The sequence below is a fragment of the Ursus americanus genome, chromosome 8, assembly GCF_024610735.1.
Source record: "Ursus americanus isolate L20-20 chromosome 8, mUrsAme1.1.p, whole genome shotgun sequence".
Classification (NCBI taxonomy): domain Eukaryota; kingdom Metazoa; phylum Chordata; class Mammalia; order Carnivora; family Ursidae; genus Ursus; species Ursus americanus.
Window position 1 is genome coordinate 3,629,205 of NC_142134.1, and position 19,577 is coordinate 3,648,781.

Below are 19,577 nucleotides of genomic sequence, written 5' to 3' on the forward strand. Positions count from 1 at the left end.
TTTTTTTCTCTTTAGCTTTTCCTATAGTTAGTATTGCTATAACTTCCCACTCAGATTATAATTAGTTTGCAGCAGGGGCTCTTTGATACACACTGTAAAGCCAAGTAGCAGGCATTATACATGGTAGGCCATCAACACATGCACTGATTGGAGCATTTTGTTTCTGGAAATTAAATAGCAAGACAGTGCCCCAAAGTACCAGACCAGACCCACAGAGCTCTGTCTCACTTTGAGTTACTATTATAACCAGTTCTGATACCCTTTCCAAACTGGAGTTAAACATTTGCAGAGCACTTTGCTCGTTTGAATTATTTTCCTCCTATGAATCCGTAGCCCTAAGGGTAAAGCAATTTCATAATTACCCAAACCCATGAAACAGAAGAAAACTGCAGGAATGACACATGCACACTGCTGCTGCTTATAATAATAATAATAATAATACGCTGGAGCACCTCGGTGGCTCAGTCGGTTAAGCATCTGCCTTCAGCTCAGGTCATGATCCCAGGGTCCTGCGTTGGAGCCCTGCGCTGGCCTCCCTGCTCAGCGGGGAGCCTGCTTTGCCCACTCCCTCTGCCTGCCACTCCCCCTGCTTGTGCTCTCTCTCCCTCTTTGTCCAATAAATAAATAAAATCTTTAAAAAAATAATAATAGTATGCCACCTGTAAAAATGACTTCAACCTCATCCACTCACCACAGCAACAAATAGTTACTGAGAACTTACTGTATACTAAGCACTGTGTTAGGTGCTGTGGATATAAAATAAATAAGAGGGACATTTTCTTCACCATAGTAGGGTTTATAATTTGGCAGTGGGATAGACATTAAATAAAGAATCCCATCAATAATGTTTCAGATATACTTGGAAAATACTACAAAGAAAAGAGTGGTAGTAAGTGAGAGTGGAAACTAGTCCATGGAGACCAAATGATAATAATAATAAGCTTCACTGACGAAGTGACATTAAAGCAATCTTAGAGTAAAATCTCTCAGTGTCGAGAAATACAGTGGGAAATGTGAACTCTGCCTTCAACAAGTCAGTTTGGCCAAAAATTACAACGAGCCTCTGGAAAAATGTGTTTTAAACCTCGATGTAAACAGTTAAGTCCTTTATCTCCCAAGAGATACACCTGTGCTTCAGAAGAATCTTAAGTATATTACACAAGGTTGCCACGTGGTGCCAATTCTCAGTAGTTTAGATGAGTTATCATATGGTGGGGAGTGGGTGGGAGACGGATATACGGTATGGACATAGAGAAATACAAACATGCGTACGAGGGTTATAGAACTCCGTTCCCGGAGGAGCTACTGACAGTAATATTAAGTAATTAAATAAAATGTATTAAATAAAATGTATTTCAGATTTGGGAAGAAAAATCGAAATGGCAACCACACGAATTTAGTAATTAAGACCAGAGATTAAAAATGACACTGAGGAAGAAAATCAATTCCGTATTAAAGTAGGTTAAAGGAGGAGAGGGGTGCAAACTGGGTTTCAAGCATAAGACAAGAAAAGCATCGTTTGCTAAAATCCTAACATGTAAAAGTCTACCCTTTTTGATCGGAAAAAATATATATATGTATATATTGTGATGGTTTGGACTTTTAAACTAGGAAGATTGAGGGAATTACTTTTAGAATGCATTTTAGCCCTACCGAAACTTCACACAGTCAACATCCTCAAATATTTTCCTTCAAAAGGTAGTCATGGACTTCAGAAGTACCATTTGTAAATAAAGAGATAATTTATGTCTTGGCATACTGTTGTAAAGGGAGGATTGAATTGCTACTGTAAGAAACCAAGGGAAGAATCTTATCAGCAGTCATGATGCGGACACTCAGGAGGAAATGCAACATATCTGAAGCCAGCTCGCCTTGGTCCCCTGCCATCTAACAGGAGCACTCAGCCGTCAGTGACACCATCAGTGCCGTGGGCTGGCCAGGCCTGAGAACCTCATTCCTTTTTTTTTTTTTTTAAGATTTTATTAATTTATTTGACACAAGAGAGAGAACACAAGCAGGGGGAGTGGCAGGGAGCCTGATTCGGGACTCGATCCCAGGACCCTGGGATCATGACCTGAGCTGAAGGCAGACACTTAAGCGACTGAGCCACCCAAGCGCCCTGAGCACCTCATTTCTTATTGCAGCAGAGCTCTTTCACACCAGGACCTTGTTTCAGCATTCAGGTATTGGGTTCACAAGCAGTGGTAGTGGCACCTGCCTGGTTCAGGAGCCAAATGCAGACCAACCAGATCAGCTCCTTATCCCGGGTAGGAAAGGGAAGGTCTACTGGAAGGGGGTAGAATTCGTGCCCAGGCAACCCTAAGTTAGCATCTTAGCTTCTTCCTCTGCAGCATGCTAAAAATCTTACTTCCCTACAAAACTGCCCACATTTTATAAGCAAGAAGCCATTTCTGTAGAGTCTGAGGCCTATCTTAACCATGGGAATAAGCTTCAGCTTGACATAAACATTTTTAAAGCATATTTTGGGCTTTTACAACCACAGGCATAAATACGATCACTAGTGCTTTACAAGTTAGATAAAATTAATCCAGAGATTTTGTCCAATGGCAACAATTTTCCCAGCTCTTACTTTTTTCCTGCCATCGTATCAAATCTAAAGATCCTCTTAATTGGTTCTGAACAACTGTTTGCTAAGATCACTTTTTTCAATATAAGAAATGTAAGTACATATTCACGGTAGCACTTGGTTATTTGATATTTGCTAACAAATTGTAGGCTAAATGGTTTTCTTGTTGTTACTAAAGCAAAACAATAAGTAAGATAAGCCCTACCAGGAAATAGTAATTCCTTCATGTATTTAGTAAGCATTTTTATTTTTTTTAGAATTTTTTTATTCTAAAAATTTTTTTATTCTAAAGAAAAAAAATTAAATGTTTATTCTTCACCCCAGTGGGTATTGTCTTACGCACATTGGAAAAATAATTTCTTTATAATGATTATTAAGCCTAGGACAGCCTATGGAGAAATGGTATGGAATCTATGACCTTATGAAGGAACAAAGCAGAAACCATGAAGAAAACTCTGAGCACTAACTTTTTGTGTTATCAGTGTGAGGTGGTAGTAAAGAAATTTATGTAGACATTTAAGGCTGAAGAGAACTTTGAGTTAGGAAGTTTTGGTTGGTTTTCAGAGGAATCACCTCTCTGAGCTGAGTGGAGTGAAGGGTTTTGGCAGAATGTCCCTTTTCACTGCCTGTTATATCCAGGACTCTAATATATGAAATTAATCTATGATTATAATTTCTTATACCATTATCATTATCACGGTCACCTGGGCGGCTACAACTTGATATATTTTCTTTAAAGTCTTAGGTTGATAATAATATATTTAGTAAATGTAAATATTTCCCTTCAGTTGGGATAGCATGTGCACAAATGTCATTTGCTTTATTCACGCAAGTTGCATATAATAATAATAATAATAATAATAATAATGGAGCATTAACTTTGTGCCAGACACTGCTCTAAGTTTCCATGTATAAATGCATTTAATCTTTCAACACTCCATGAATTACATTCTAATCTTGATTTTACTGATGAAAAACTAGGGTGCAGAGGGCTTGCATACTTCCCCCAAGGTTCACACAACCTGGTCAGAGAAAAGCATTGAGATTGAAACGTGGCAGCCTGACTCCAGGGCTCACAAGCTAACCTCTGTCTGCGCTCTTCTAGGCCTAGGTCAGCTTTGTTACCCGGAAGCTTTTGGGTCAATGTTTGCCCTGATGCCCTATTCAGCTCATGGCTCTGTTATGTTGAGGTGACTAACTGTTGTTCTTCAGTAAGAAAAGAGAAGCTTTTGAAATGAAGAGTCATTTGGTATCCCTTCAAAATTACATGAGTGTTATGCATTCGAATATATATATTATTAAAAGAACGAGGTATCTCTTCTATTCTTCTCAAATAAATAATTTCTCTCTTTAAAAAGCCTCCCTTAGGTGCTTATACTTTTGCTCCTATTCATTCAGCTCCACTGTGAAAGTGTCATTGCTAGAGGCCACTTTCTAAATAGATTAGTTTTGTCCAGTTGTCCACTTGCTTTAAGATTTAATATTTAGGAATTCCCCTGCGTCTATATTCTAATTGGATGCATGCTCAGTATTGTTGCTATGACAAATGAACTTCCTGATTTCGTAACCATCACTACCACATAATTACCGATTTGGGCAGTGAAGGAATTGTGGAACTTCCCTAAGTAGGTAGTAACTCAGCGAGTGAGGTAATCCTTGCTTCTCACAGAGCATTGCCCATAGAATTACAGCACTGAGCTCTCGAAGTTATACGAGCCCTTAAGTGAGGAAGAAGACAGGATCCGGAGCAATGCTAAATCCTCCATGCAGTTCATTGGCAATACTCCGCTGCTACCAGTTGAACAGGATCAGCGGAGGCATGCATCCTGAGGTGTTGCATTCCGTCTTCTGACAGATGGTTAGAAGATTCTTAGACTGAACTGAAACCTATTTCTCTAGAAATCAAATTCTCTCTAAAGCATTTAGTAGGAGGAAACACGGGGACAATCTACATAATGTTAAAGACCCAAATCATTAGCTTATCACTTGCTATTCATTGCCTAGAAATTCTAGATCTGCAAGAGACTTGACCCTGAGAATGTCATAAAAGTCTGCAGTGATATTACTTTCCACAGAAAATATCAAGTGTACGGGCTTAATATTAACTCAGTGCCAAGGGTATCTTGGAGATAGCAACCTAGAACCATTGCAGGCTGCAGCTCAGGCTTAATACCAAGTACAACCTTGAAGGTGAAAAGGGTGTTCTATGATTGCATGCATACAGATACCACCAGTATTCCAGGTACCTCCCGCCAGGGTACCTCGTGCGCTTGGAGCTGGTAAGTATCGACCACATTAAATGAGAGCGAGGCATGGGTGCAGTTTACCAAGGCCATGCCCACTTCTCCAGCAGTTTAAAGCTTCAGCTAAACCTCTCTCTCTCTCATTTACTACAGTGGCTTAAGCCTTATTTTAGCATTATAACAATAAGGACTGGAACTTAAAGCTAAAACTGGTAAAGAACTCATAATTCATTCTTTCCTCTTGACTTAGCAAAAAAAGATTTAATATTCTCTATGTGAAATTGTAATGTCGAAATAATTCACAGTGTTTCACTGGACTTGAGCTGATTGCACAGATCAGTTTTCGGCCCAGACTCTCTGGATGTTAGTATTATGATGTGGCACTTTAGGTGGGAATTATAAAATGGCAATGTGTTAAACATAGATAGCCACCCCTTCCTTGAAGAATTTGAAACTGCATCATGATACTTTGTGTTTTTCAGGTGCCATATATTTTATCTGATCATATATATTATCATAGGTATTAATCACATATATTATTTTATTTGATCTTCATACTTTGAAAACAACAGAACACATCATAATTATTCCTATTTTGCAAGTTTAGAAGGTAAAACTCAAATAAGAGAACTATTTGTCTAAGTTCACACAGTTACTTTGTGACAGAGCCAATATTTCCATTCTTGTCTATTTAAGAGACTCTGACAATTTTAAAACAGGGCTTAGCCTCTGAAGTAACATACTATCTTTCTCCTAAGTTCCAGCATGTACCCTTCATACTGTCCATATGTGGTTAGCTACATTTTTAATATCTGGAGAAGTTACATGTTTTATGCTCTCGAAAAATTTGTTTTGACTTTTTCTTTGCCTGCCTGCCTTCTTTCTGTCATTCCTGTCTTTCTCCATCTTGTCCTTCCTTTCTTGATTTCCGTTCCTTAGACCTTTTCTTCTATCAATATTATTGAACACCAACCATGTGCCAGTTATGGTACAAAGTACTAAAAAAGAAAAAAAGAGATCGTTGCCTTCTTTATCCCTTCTATCATTTTCCTTTTATTGATTTTACCCAAAATTCTGTATTTGAATAATAAGTTGGTTCAAAATTTACTAACACAGTATTAGAAAGAGAAACACATAACACACACACAGACTTGAACACACACATAATCATAAAATTGGCTTGTATTATTTCATAGATCTATCTGGGACAGTCTCTCTCCTTCATGTAAGTAAGATACTATCATCCAAGTTTTATGTAGGACACTTGTATAGCAAAGTAATAAGGTGCCGTGAAGGATGCGTGTATAAGGTAGGAGGACCAGGCAAGGACTAGATGAGTGCATAAGAGGATTGTGTATAGTAACATACATGTGTGTATCTTGATAAATTCAAAGCCATTAGCTCACAGCTTCAAGGCAATTATATATACCTACTGTTCATATTTATTAATGATAAAATATTTCAGGTTGATTGAAACTCAGTCATTACATGGAAGTTATTGAGAATTTGCCAGTAAGAGACCCCTATGTGAAGTACTAAATCAAGCATTTTAAACGTTAAATTTCTCAAGAACATCATTATGACAAAATTACCTAAAAATGAAGACTTGAAATCTGCCCTATAAATGACTGAACACTTACTCTGTCATCAATCTTATGAACTATAGAGTAAAAGTGAATTATAAGTTGTAGTCCTTGCTCACCAAATACAGCAATCCTCATAAATTAATAAATTTCCTTTAGCCTAGGTCACTGGTAATAATAAAAAGAATCTTTCTAAAACAGAATACACCGGGCAAGTACAGGACATTGAGGAAAAAACAAAACGGAGATAAGAGTTAGAAGTCAGGTTTCAAAATGGGAGGAATCATAGAGATTGTGCTTATAGATGCTATAATATGTACTACAAAAACTATACATAAATGTCTTCACAAAATCCTAAAAGAAAATTGTGCCTTAAAACAGTAACCTCTGTGGAAAAATACAGATTTTAAAAAATGTATAGTGTCTGTCCAAGAATTAAAAAAAAAAAAAACCTTACATGCAGCATACAACATAATTTTAAAAACACTGGCAAAGAACATTATGAATATATAGATCCTATCTCAAGAATTTTATCCATCAAGCCATCATTCCTGTGATGGTAGGACTTTGCCAAAGAATGCGCTGATGCTAGTTTTCCTGCTGGGGTATCTATAGTCTACAGGTGGCAGAACTGAAAGGAAAAAAAACAAAAAAATCCTGGGTCTATTATGCTTTTCTCCCCCCTTCTATTTCTGGATGGTTTATAATGATTCTAGAGTGCTACCATTTGCTTTCTTCTTATCTTTGTTTCTTTTCTGTCCCGCTGTCCCATCTTTTGAAGATGGGAGAGGATGGTCAATTAGAGTTAAGGAGATGAAAAATGTTATTAGAATTCATCATTTCCATTCTTTTGGCCTCTCCTCTCCTCTATTGAAAATACAACTAATAGTGTTGAGAAAGCCTGAGGTATGCTGGGAGTATTACATAACTAATCTAAAGACTTTCAGAAAAGAAGCTTTGTATTCCTCTTGAAATCCACTTAAAATGTATTGAACCCATGGTTTGGTGAACCAGTTAATGCCTCTTGCTAGCAATATGTTGATAACTTCTCTTAAATTAGAAGCTCTGTTTGCATAGTTCTGTTTTTTTCACTCATTGCCCTAATCAGCATCCTCCCCGATGATGGCAATTGTAAAGATGTTGAGAAATGTTACCCAGTTCCTATGAAATACTGGTTTGGTGTCTCATCAAAATCTCAAATTTTAAAGTGGGGGAGACCCCTTTAATTTACAGATTTGGATATGGCCTAGCATTTTAGTGCATGGTGTGGTAAACAGAGGAATGGATTCTATTCCTTAGGTTTCACTCTATTTAAGGCACCTAGTTGTGTCATTAGAAATAATAGAGGTCCAGTGGCCCTTCCCTATTTTCAAGTAGGAGCTGTCCCTTGATTACTGATTTTATATTTTGTGCATGGCATGGCTTTCATGTTTATGTAGGGTTCTGTAGGTGCAGTAAAAATGATTAAACCAAGTCATTGCATAACTTTAAGACCATAATTTTGACATCAGAGAAAGAACTGGCAATCAGGCCTCCAGATTTATGGGGATTAGTATTCTTTCCATTATATCAGATTTTCTTTCTGGCTGTTTTTCACAAGTGCATGTGCAACGGAAGAGCACTTTCTTCTCTGCAGTCTGGTCCGCTCTAAATTTGGTTAATAACGCAAGGTCCGTATATATGTCATCATCCCTCTCCAGGCCTCTGATGTCATTGTTCAGTAACAGGAGGACATGTATAATAGCCAGTGGAATAGTGGGATTTCTTGGTGGTAGACTTTGTTCTTTCTGTATTTCTCAGGCAAGGTCTCAGGAGTTGGTCCCGAGTGATTCTTGAAGTACAACCATTTGTATTATTTATACTGCACTGGAGATAAATGTCTTTCAAGTACTTCAGAGAACAGCACACTGGTAGGGCTCTAGTTGAGTTTTGTAATCCCAGTGACAGTTAGAGGCAGGTGGCAGGGACGGACGTGGGAGGGAGAAGATGAAATGTTAACTGTGAATTTCGTGACTATAGATATTTGGGACTGTTTCGGTTTAAAGGGTTTTTTTTCATGTATTTTTGTGATATATATATTTATTATACAAAAACATAAAAATTCATGAGTAACCTATTAATGTGAGGCTATTTGGGAAGTATTTGTGCATGAATACTTTATGTCACTGAGGAAGAAAGAATACATATTGGTGTATTTGCATTTTTAAATTAGAGTTATTCTTTTTTTAACCTATAGAAAAGTAGAAAAATGTTCTATAAATAGTCTCTAGAATTACGGAGAATATTAATCAGTAATTGCATTAATGATGACGTCTTTGTTCCAGAAGTTTGTTGTCATTCAGATCTGGAAGTGGTCATATAAATTTTCTAGATAAAGTTAGGGGAGGTAATTGAAACCTCAAGACATTAAGTGGCCTCGGGTCTTGTGAGTATTTTTTTTTTAAATGATTTTTTATTATATTATGTTAGTCACCATACAGTACATCCCCGGTTTCCGATGTAAGGCTTGATGATTCATTAGTTGTGTATAACACCCAGTGCACCATGCAATACGTGCCCTCCTTACTACCCATCACCGGTCTATCCCATGGGTCTTGTGAGTATTAAATAAGACAAGCCAGCTAGTAGTCGGGGCTCCTGGCCCTCCAATCCAGTGCTCTTTTTTTTACAAAGAATAAATGTGGAAGGAGAATCTTTGTCCAAAACTTGTCAGACGTTGAATGATTTATGCAGTTAAGGTAAGAATATCATGGAATTCTAGAAAGATCAGGGACTTTAGATTCAGGCCAAAACTGAATTTAACTGCTTCTCAAGTGTGACCTTGGGCAAATAACCTCTCTGTTTGCTCATTTTCAAAATGCAAATGATTGAGAACTACTTTGGAGGGATATTGTGAAGATTTGTGATTATGGTTTGTGAAGGACCAAATATAGTGCCTGGCATATAGCAGATGCTTAGTAAATGTAACCACGGTTAAAATGTTTTTTTTCTGGTGTTAATAAACAAAAATGAAATCCGAAAAAAAGTTTCTGCTTTATCAGGCACTCTGATAAATTGTGTTGAGTCAATGTTGAATGAATAAATGCTTTCTCTCACCAGCTACAAAACAGAACTTCTGTTTTATCTATTGAGCAAGGCGTACCCTCAGTTGTAAATTTGCATCATATTTCATTTTCTCAAATATGTATTTTGGCAAAAGCTAAGACATCTTTAATTATGAATGCGATATTCAGGGTTAAATTAGTATAACCGCTAGGACTAGAATTCATCCATTTATAATTTATAAGAGACAGAGGGAATGGTGGAAAGGGGATGGATTTGATGTCAGTAAAAACTGAGTTTAAATGTGAGTCAGATCATGCGGTTACTGGTTGCACGATAGTGAGCAAGCCACTTCATTTCTCAATCTCAATTCCTCAGATTATAACATAAAGGCCGTCACACGTGCCTCTCGGATTTGTAGTAAGGATTAAATGAGGTATGCTATAGAGCCTCTCCCTGTCCTCCAGGGTGCTGTTGGTGATAACATCTATTTTCCTCCCTCCAGCTGTATCATCCTAATGCCAATAAAGGGGGGGGAGGTACTTAGAGGAGAAATTATTCTTCAAAAAGACAACTTAGGGGCACCTGGGTGGCTTGGTCGGCTACGCATCGGCCTTCGGCTCAGGTCATGATTCCAAAGTCCTGGGATTGATCCCCACGTCCGGCTGCCTGCTCAGTGGGGAACTTGCTTCTCCCTCTCCCACTGTCGCCCCCCTGCTTGTGCTTGATCTCTCTCTGTGTCAAATAAATAAAAAGAATCTTAAAAAAAAAAAAAAGACAACTTAAAACCTTGAAGATCCTTTGGAAGATATGAGGATATACTACTGCTATGAATATGCTGTATCCAAAACTAGTAAAGACCTTTTCAGTGGTGCTGGTATTCAGGTCGTACTTAGCAAAGGTGGGAAATACTTCACCTTTTCCATCTGGCAGATGAGAAGTATGGATATGGTAATTTGCCATGATTTTATTGCATTTTGCATGCCTTTAATACTATATGAATGTATCCTTAGGCCAAGTGTCATATGGCATAAATGGTAGGATAACTTAAAGAAGAAGGGGTGCATAGAAATATATGCAGGATTCAGCATTCTGTGGGAAGAAGAGAATAATTCCCTTCATATCAATGTTGACTGCATTATCTGCGTTTCTTGTCCCTGAAGTATCATGATTCTCTTCCCTGGAACCATGCTGGTGAGCCAGAAATATGATTCAAACCAAAGACCATACTGTTCTCAAGTATGATTTCAGTTAACTGCAAGCTGCTGAAAACATCAACATATTATTAGGCTGCGATTTGATATATATAGTATCGAAATTACAGAAGAAACGATATATCCTCCTCATATTCTGCGTTGATTAAACTCACCAAAAAGATTCTGTTCGTTCTGGGCCACAATTTTATAGGGGCATTGCCAATGTGGCATGTTTCCAGAATAAGGATAAGCAGGATGAGGAAAAGACACTCAAAGCCGTCTCATCTGAAGAAGAGCCAAAGGGATTAGGAAGAATTTTCCTGAAAAAAAAATTGTAAGAGAAATACCGAGATGAATCCTTAGCTTCTGAGCATCTATATTTAAAAGGTGGTATGTGGGGACTCCTGGGTGGCTCAGTCAATTAAGCGTCTGCCTTAGGCTCAGATCATGATCCCAGTGTCCCGGCATCAAGTCTGCCCTGGGGCTCCCTGCTCAGCGGGGAGCCTGCTTCTCCCTCTGCCTGCTGCTCCCCCTGCTTGGGCTCGCTATCTCTCTGACAAATAAATAAAATCTTTAAAAAGAAATAAATTAATAATTAATTAAAATAAAAGGTGATATGTGAAGCACAGAGAAATATAAAGCCTATTGTATGACACTTGTCCTTAAAGACATAGAAGTTATGTCTTAAGACATTGAAGAATGACTGTGATCAAAATTAAATCATGAATGCAATATAGAGGTGTAAGTCAGGGCTTCTGGAATTCAGAGGAAGGTTAAGATTATACCCACTAGAAGAAGTCAGAAAAGCTTTCACTGAAAGGGTAGAGGCTGGACTGGACACGATAGGATGGAAAAATTGGAGTATTTAGCGGTTTCTAAGAAAATATTCCAGGTGGGGGCACCTGGGTGGCTCAGCTGGTTAAACATTCAAGTCTTGATCTCAGCTCAGGTCTTGATCTCAGGGTCCTGAGTTTAGGCCCGGTGGTGGGCTCCACGCTGTGCATGGAGCCTACGAGCCTGCTTAAATACATAGAGAGAGGAGCAAATGCAGTTAAGAAAGCAATGCCATGTTAAAGATACTGTTAAGAAGTTAATGTAAAGGCTCAAATGCAGTAAACTTTTGGTAGCTTTTCAAAAAATAGATTTTGAAGGGCTGTCTTTGCTCTATTATCTGTAATCAAATGCTACAATGTAAGAAAGTAATGAAAGGATTGATTTTTCAGTTTTAAACCTCTAAACAAAACAAGAAAAAGCCCATTTGATATCATCTAGGATCTCTTCAGTAATTTCCGCTAATGTAATGCTAATCATGCCGTGAGAGGATAATAAAAGTAAAACCTTTCCAAAGCTCAAGAAGGTGTGATGTGAGAGTTTTGTTCTTCATATTTAAAAGATCGTCATTTAGAATCAGAAGTATACTTGTTCTGTATTTTTCCAGAAGGCAGATTTGAATCAGTAAATGGCAAAGAAGTTTTAAATTCAACTTGAGAATTTCCCACAATTTAAAACTGTTTCTCCCTAGAACAGATGATGCCATTAAAACAGGTAGCTTTTTGTAAATTGAAAGTACTCACAGGGGGTGCCTGGCTGGCTCAGTCAGAAGAGCATGCAATGCCTGATCTTGGGGTTGTAAGTTTGAGCCCCATGTTAGGTGCAGAGAATACTTAAAAATGAGAAAGAGAGAAAGGGAGAAAGGGGGAGGGAGGGAAGGAGGAAAGAAGGAAGGAGGGAGGGAGGAAAGAAGGAAGGAAGGAAAGAAAGAGAGAGGGAGGGAGGGAGGGAGGAAAGGAGGAAGGAAGGAAGGAAGGAAGGAAGGAAGGAAGGAAGGAAGGAAGGAAGGAAGGAAGGAAGGAAGGAAGGAAAAAGAAGGAACGAACTAACTCACAGAGACCTACTAAACTTGTATCAGGATTGTTATAGAATGAATTTCTGAATCTGGTTAGAAGTGAGACCGCCGATGCTCTTAGGGTCTCTGCAGCCCTTAACTGTCCATGTAACTGTGTATCTAAGCTCCAGACACCGTGCAAAGCAGAGTGAAAGGGGCAGATTCATTTTCCTAAGTCATGGGTGGTGCAGCCTTTTCCGAAGTCAAGGGTGAAGTCAGATCCCAGTATAATATTCAATCCAAACACTTTATTAAATCAAGAATGCAGTCTAATTTAAACCACTGTGTACAACTATTGTGAGTTCTACTAGGAAATGTGTGCTTTTGTTTTGTTTTGTTTTTGAAAGCATGGAGGTAAATTCTGTTCAAATATTTGAGGAGATTATTAAATTGTCAAGCTAATTGAGCTATACCACTTCTGTTAGGGTCATTAGATGTTAAATAAGACTAGAATGTTCTTGGCTGTGAGAGGAGCTTGACCAATTCCTGACAGACATTTGAATAACTATTTTATGTAAATATTTGCCCAATTGTAATGCCGTTTCATATTAGCATTCGTATACTGTGCAGTTATGTGTCACGCTGAGTGTAGTTAATTCCCAATAGTATAAACATTCGTGACTAATGAAGCTACTTGTCTTGGTATTTTGGAACTTAAGTCATACAGTGGAATTGTCTGGATCAACTAAAGCCGTGTGGAGAGGCAGAAGTACGTGCACGTGAATCTAAAGCCCTTGTTTGTGTTGTTTTCAGCTGCAGTGTTGAAGTATGAGAACAACGTCATGAATATCAGGCAGTTCAACTGTTCTCCTCACCCCTACTGGCTTCCAAATTTCATGGATGTTTTCACTTGGTCCCTGCCATTTGTTGGGGAAAAAGGTGTGTGGGGGAATCTTGAGATGTTCTTAATGCAATCATGTAAGAAGTAAGGGCGGGGGATGGGGACTATCCTAACCAACAAAATTCACAAGTTGCAACATGAGAAAAGTGATTTGAAAGTATGTCACTGTGTACCCTGTTAACAAAATACAATGACTGAAATAAGGGGAAACAAAAGCAATGAGAAATCCTGGGAGCATTTGTATCATCTCTTTGGAACAATACAACTCTTTTAAAAATAACAGATATATCGTTTTAACTGGCTTCAAGCTATGATGGCTTCTTTTTCTCCTTACCCCTTTGTATTAATTCAAAAATGCTATTTTATTTTACAAACTCCCTGTCAAATTAAAAGGTTAAGATAGCTATGCTTTTCTCACATTTCTGATGTTGATAATAATCATCATATGGTAGTGATCAATGGCTATAATAATTTGAAAGACAATATATTCAACAACAAAAAATAGTTCATGACAAATATAGTGACCATTAATGTGTTACGAGGTGAGACAAATTTACATTTAGAAAGTTATAAATATTAACTTGTCCCAGTTTTTCAAAAGGATTGGCTTGCCTTTCCTTCCTTCCTTCTCCCTTTGTTCTGTTTTATATTTTGACCTAAACCGCAACCAAAATTTCAAGGAAGGGCCTGTACCCACTGAGCTTGAGTGTTTAGTTCGGGATGCCTAGTGGGACAGATGGGATCATTCCTCATGCATCTTACCACACAGCACCATAGCCCGTAAAAGGCTCCAGAATAAAGGTAAGAGTTTACGCATGTTTCAGAATCCCCATGGCAGGGGGTGGGGGGGACGGTTAGAGAAAAATCACACATTTTCTAAAATATTTATTTATATTAATAAATATGTGTCATATACTAATGTAATATTTATTTTCCTAGAACACTTGTGGGTTTTTCCTTTCTTTAAATGCCTTGAAATGATTAAATCAGGAAGTTATGATTGGTCAGTGAAGAAATCTTTCTTTTGGATACCAAAATAAGTCAAAAGTCAGTTTTGATAGTCTCTGATAAGTGTTCCCAGCACTACCCATGTCACCACGTTCCTACCCTGCTGAGAACGCAGCACGTGTTACTCTCCTCCGTTGGCTTCTCGGGAAACAGAAGCAGCATGAATCCTGACAACTGCTGGGCACCCTTTGAACACCCTTCTGTTGGGTTATTTCCATTAAATGTTCAAATTTTGAACGTCTACTATAAAAGAATCTATTAATATATTTGGGTACATAATTCACTTTTGATACTTAAACTGAAGCTATGGATTAATGTTGGCTACAGATGTTTTACTCTTTATCATATGTCTTCTGCTCTGGAAGAGCATTCATTTTGAAAAATAGCTCTTGAGGAAATAGCGGGCAGGTTTCTTTTCACCTCATGATAGAACCCAACCTAATTTTAGAAACAGTTAAATGTGAATAACATGCACCTTAGTGTAAAAGTGATACCATACTAATTTCTCTGACAACACTTTTATGCAATTTTATTGTGATCAATTTATTCAACTGAATTTCTTATTAAATTTACCTAAGCTTTATTGTTAAAGCCTTTTTGAAAATAAAATTTAATGATACATATATCAACTCATTCATTTTTTTCAGTTAGTGTCCTCAAAAACCACTTCAAATATGTTAGTTCATCAGTCAACAATTTTTATTAAACACAAAACTACAGCCTACCACAGTGCTGGGTTCTCTGGGGGATTAAAAAAATTAAAAAAGAGATCTAGCATTCATGGAGTCCCTGAAAAACAGAAGGTCGCAACGTGGTCTACATCCAGTAGCATCATTGTACAAACAAATAAAAATTCGAAAGTAGCCATTTCCTCCTTCGTAGACATATAGTATAGGCACAGCCACATATTTGGTTTTCCATTGTCTATTGACCTATAGCTAGTTAAATGTTACCATATGATTTCATAGACATGAGCTAATACTTTCATAAACATAAAGTCTGTGTAGAATCACAAAGCCAGTTATCTTTTATGATCTGGATTTTATAGAAACTACTTTGCAGCAGATTCTATATCCAACATAGGTAAGAAATGTTATTGCTAAGCTTGCTCGTTAATAATGCCAGAGTAATAATTAAGGTTAAAATAGAAAATCTGGACTTTTTTGTTTTTATTCTTTTCCTTTTTAGTTACCGAGATGCTTGTAAATGTCCTCAACATCTGCTCAGATGATGAACTGGGGTCAGAAGAAGATGGATTTGATGGTAAGAAACTTGAGCTTTTGTGCTCAAGCTATTTGCCAGGTGATTACTTGGTGTCTCATAGGGAACCCAAATAAGTTTCTAAGATTAGGATTATGTTAAATTATAACATAGTATTGAGAGTGGAAGATACTATATTTTCCATTTGCTTTGAAGAAATACACACACACACACACACACACACACACACACACACACATAAAAGAATTTTCTCATTACCCTGATAACATTGTTGAAGTACTGAACTATTTTAGTAACCATCTTTCAATAGCTCACATTGATAAGTGACTTTATTGGCTCCTTAATAAAAAAAAATCAATCTTGCAGCAAACGTCACCATTTACTATGTAACTTCTAAGAGTGCCTCTAGTGAAGTTGTCCTGTCAGTTATTCACATTTTGGTATTTATCATAAAAGAAGATATTGACACATTCATATGTTGGTATTCATGTCAATACCAATATTTTTTTCCTCTGTGTGATAATTAGTAATGAATAAGCTATGCAGCTTCTGTAGTGCTGTTCAAGATACTATCTGGTATTCAGTTACCCTTGAAGAGTACGCTTCCTCTGTAAGAGACGAAGGTCCATTGGGTGAAAGATGGAAGCAAAAATCGCTGTGGATCTTACGGCAGCGCCCCGACATGCATGGAAGCCAACCACAGTATAGCTGGAGGAAGACAGTGTGAGAGCGAAGTGTACTTCCATAAACATGGTGTCAAGACCTACTCTGTGCAGGGCACTCAGGATTCCAAGATGCCAGAGAGACTGAGACTTGACGAAGTCACGGTCTGGATAGAGAGACTGATATGTAAACAGATAATATCAATAGAATAAGACAGATTCTAAATTGGAGAGTGAAGTTGGCAGCGGAAACTAGATATTGTGGAAGGTTAAACTGAGAACATGTTTCCCTTTTAAAACTGCACACAAGGGGCGCCTGAGTGGCTCAGTCAGCTGAGTGTCTGCCTTCGGCTCAGGATCCTGGGATTGAGGCCCATGTCGTGCTCTCTGCTTCGAGGGGAGCCTGCTTCTCCCTCTCCCTCTGCCTGCTGCTCTGCCTGCTTGTGCTCTCTCTCTCTGTCAAATAAATAAATAAATAAATAAATAAATAAATAAATAAAATCTTTAAAAAAAATAAAACTGCACTGAAGTCAAATGAAAGGTGAATGTGGCCCTTTCTGAAAGTTAGAATCTAAACAGCATGATGTAATGTTTACTTGGATTTAATGTAGGTCACATGTACGAATGTGAAATATGCTGTGGGCAAAAGTAAAGTGAAAGTGCTCCTGCACTCATGCGAATAGAGTCTATGTACGTAGGACTGTGGAGTGCGCAGTTAGGCCCATCATCTCCCCCGTTTTCTCCTGTCTGTAACTTCTCCCAGCTTCACTACTGGTTTGTCTCCATATCCTGTTCTTTAGTCACAGATCACATTGCAAGGGTATGTATAAGGAAGGAGAGAAAGGAATACACACACACACACACACACACACACACACATGAACATTTACTAGGTTAGAATTAGCTAACAAATAGTTGTAATAACTTAATTCAGTAATTATATTGATATATTTTGAAATATCCAGGAGTTCAATGGATATTTTGTGCTTTATCTGGGTTCTAGATGTTTCGTGTTATAGCCAGAGTTCGCTCCTAGTAACTCTTCAGAGATAGTGATATCATTCAAGAGGTAATATTTTCATCATGACAGAGATTTTTCTTCTAAAGGAAGAATACCACCCTGGCAGGATCTTAATCTTAAAAGCCAACAAACATTTTTCAATAGATGTCTTTCCCTATGGTCCTTTTGTTCCTCGAAAGAAAGATTCATTAGCATTAATTTGGTGATGTGCCTCTGTTGACAAATCTCTATTGTAGTCAAGTTCATTGGCCAATATTTATAATACAGACAATACAATAAAAAGGTAACATATAGAATAAATAGTTCTGCATAGTAGACCTGTAATAATATGTTAATAATCACTAAACTATAATTATACACTAATCCATTCACTCAGCAAATATATATTGAGCATCTACTGTGTGCTAGCTACTATAGCCAAAATGCCTGTACATTTCAACAGTACAGGTGTTTCCTGCAGTTAAATATTACCAAGACTAACTCACTGTTTACTTCAGTAATAGTGAGTTCTCTTTACCCACCCTCTCGGTCATTTACATGAAAGGGTATATTTTGTAACTTACTGTGCTCTAAAATAATTACTTCCAATCATCATCCAGTTACTCATCAGCAATTGCTTTTAAGCCTGTTAATTCCAATTATGGAGTGCATGTCTTTCAAGGGATTTGGAAATTTTTTTTGTTTCCAAGCAGACCACTGAAATCTCATTCATTCTACCATGCTTAAATCTTTGGTCAGTCCTGCAGAAAAACAGCTATGACCCCTAACTGTGATCTTCTAGCTCAAATCTCATAAATATGCCCTCTAAGGAAAGCAAAAAGAAAACAGAAATAAAAATATTAATTAAAAGTATGTTGAACTTAGGACATTATACCCTTTGAAGTAAACGGTCAGAATGTTCTTTAGTGCTTTATATAACGTGATGCAAAAATTATGAATTTCTTCAGAGGTGCTCAAAGAACAACTTGTAAAACTTTCCAGGACTCTTTGACTCTCTGAGATTATAGTTTACTGAGAATGTATATTAAAGTTTCTTTTTTTGGAATGAGGGGTGCAGTATTATTTTCAACTTTAGGATAACGTTTCCCATTCCTCCCAGTCCTTCCTGCACGCAGCCTACAGTCTGTGTCTCTCTGGGGTCCGGCCCTCTGCTCTGCCTACCAGGATCCCAGGGCTTGCTGGCTATAGAGGTGAAAGCAGGAATCAAAAGACCTCAAAGAACTTAACTGAGCCTCTTCCTTAAATGACTGCTTATTCTAAGGGCGGGGTGGAGAGGTGTGGAATCTCTTCATGAGTTACTTGTCTGGTTCTTCTCAATATTCTGTTCCATGTTCAGTGACATCTAAAAAGTCAAAGGTAGTAATGATACCTGTACAATCCACGACTATCTTTTTATCTATCAGGTTGACTTCTTTAGTGTGTATAAAGTCTATAGCAAATAGGGCTGCTCCTCATTTCCTAGAGGAATGGAAGTTACGGGATTGTATTTGCTTTTCCTTCAGATTCTGTCAGCTCCCCTTTACCATTTAATGATGACGATGACAGCATCTAACACTATGTGTTAGACATTATTCCAAGTCCTTTATATACCTTTTTGACCAACAAAAATTTATGATTATTAACAGTCATTCGTTTTAAGTATGTTTTCTAAGTGATTTATGTTATCTCCTCAAAACAACCTGTTGATATAGATGCTATGATTATCCCTATTTCATTGAAGTGATTGAGATTGATAAAGCCTAGGGTCACACAGCTGGTGAAGTAATAGAGCTTGGATTGAAACTCATGCCTGCCTTGTTCTCAGATTCTTGAACTTTCTACAAACTGTGATTACGATGCTTGAAATCCTTTTCTTTGAAACAGCATGATGCCTTTTTGTTGTTTGGTTTTTTTTAGCAAACAACACTTAAACATAATATAGTTTGTTCTGTATAAATATACTATAAAAGAAGGAAGTAGATTCTTTTTGCACTAGTTAGCCATGAAAGTCAAATAAACAGCAAATAAAACAGTTTCATTCTATTCCTTTAATCTTCGTTTACTCCGATCGGAGTTATGTGTTTCATTACGTTAAGTATTCTGTTGTAGCTGAGCAGATCTGGCCCACCTTGTCTTTGCTAAGTAGAAATCATGTCATGAATCTCTCCTCCTTAGCTTCTGCCTTACGAATAAAGGAATTTGATAGCCTATCTAAAACAAGGTTGCTATTTTAAATTGGTCTGTGAGTCTTTTATGTTGAAAATAAAAGACAAAACCTCTATTATCTTGTAAAGTTTTGAAACCGTTTA

General features: G+C 37.5%; 1 protein-coding gene across 3 annotated transcripts in view; it reads left to right on the plus strand.

The window, feature by feature from the left end:
• PPP3CA (protein phosphatase 3 catalytic subunit alpha) overlaps positions 1 to 19,577 on the plus strand; it is a 304,076-nt gene that overhangs the window by 254,479 nt on the left and 30,020 nt on the right. For all 3 annotated transcript variants that reach the window (XM_045792535.2, XM_045792517.2, XM_045792526.2), the window contains 2 exons: positions 13,290 to 13,415; positions 15,574 to 15,648. In XM_045792535.2, the coding sequence (XP_045648491.1) occupies positions 13,290 to 13,415; positions 15,574 to 15,648 (201 nt within the window). The remainder of the gene's footprint in view (positions 1 to 13,289; positions 13,416 to 15,573; positions 15,649 to 19,577) is intronic.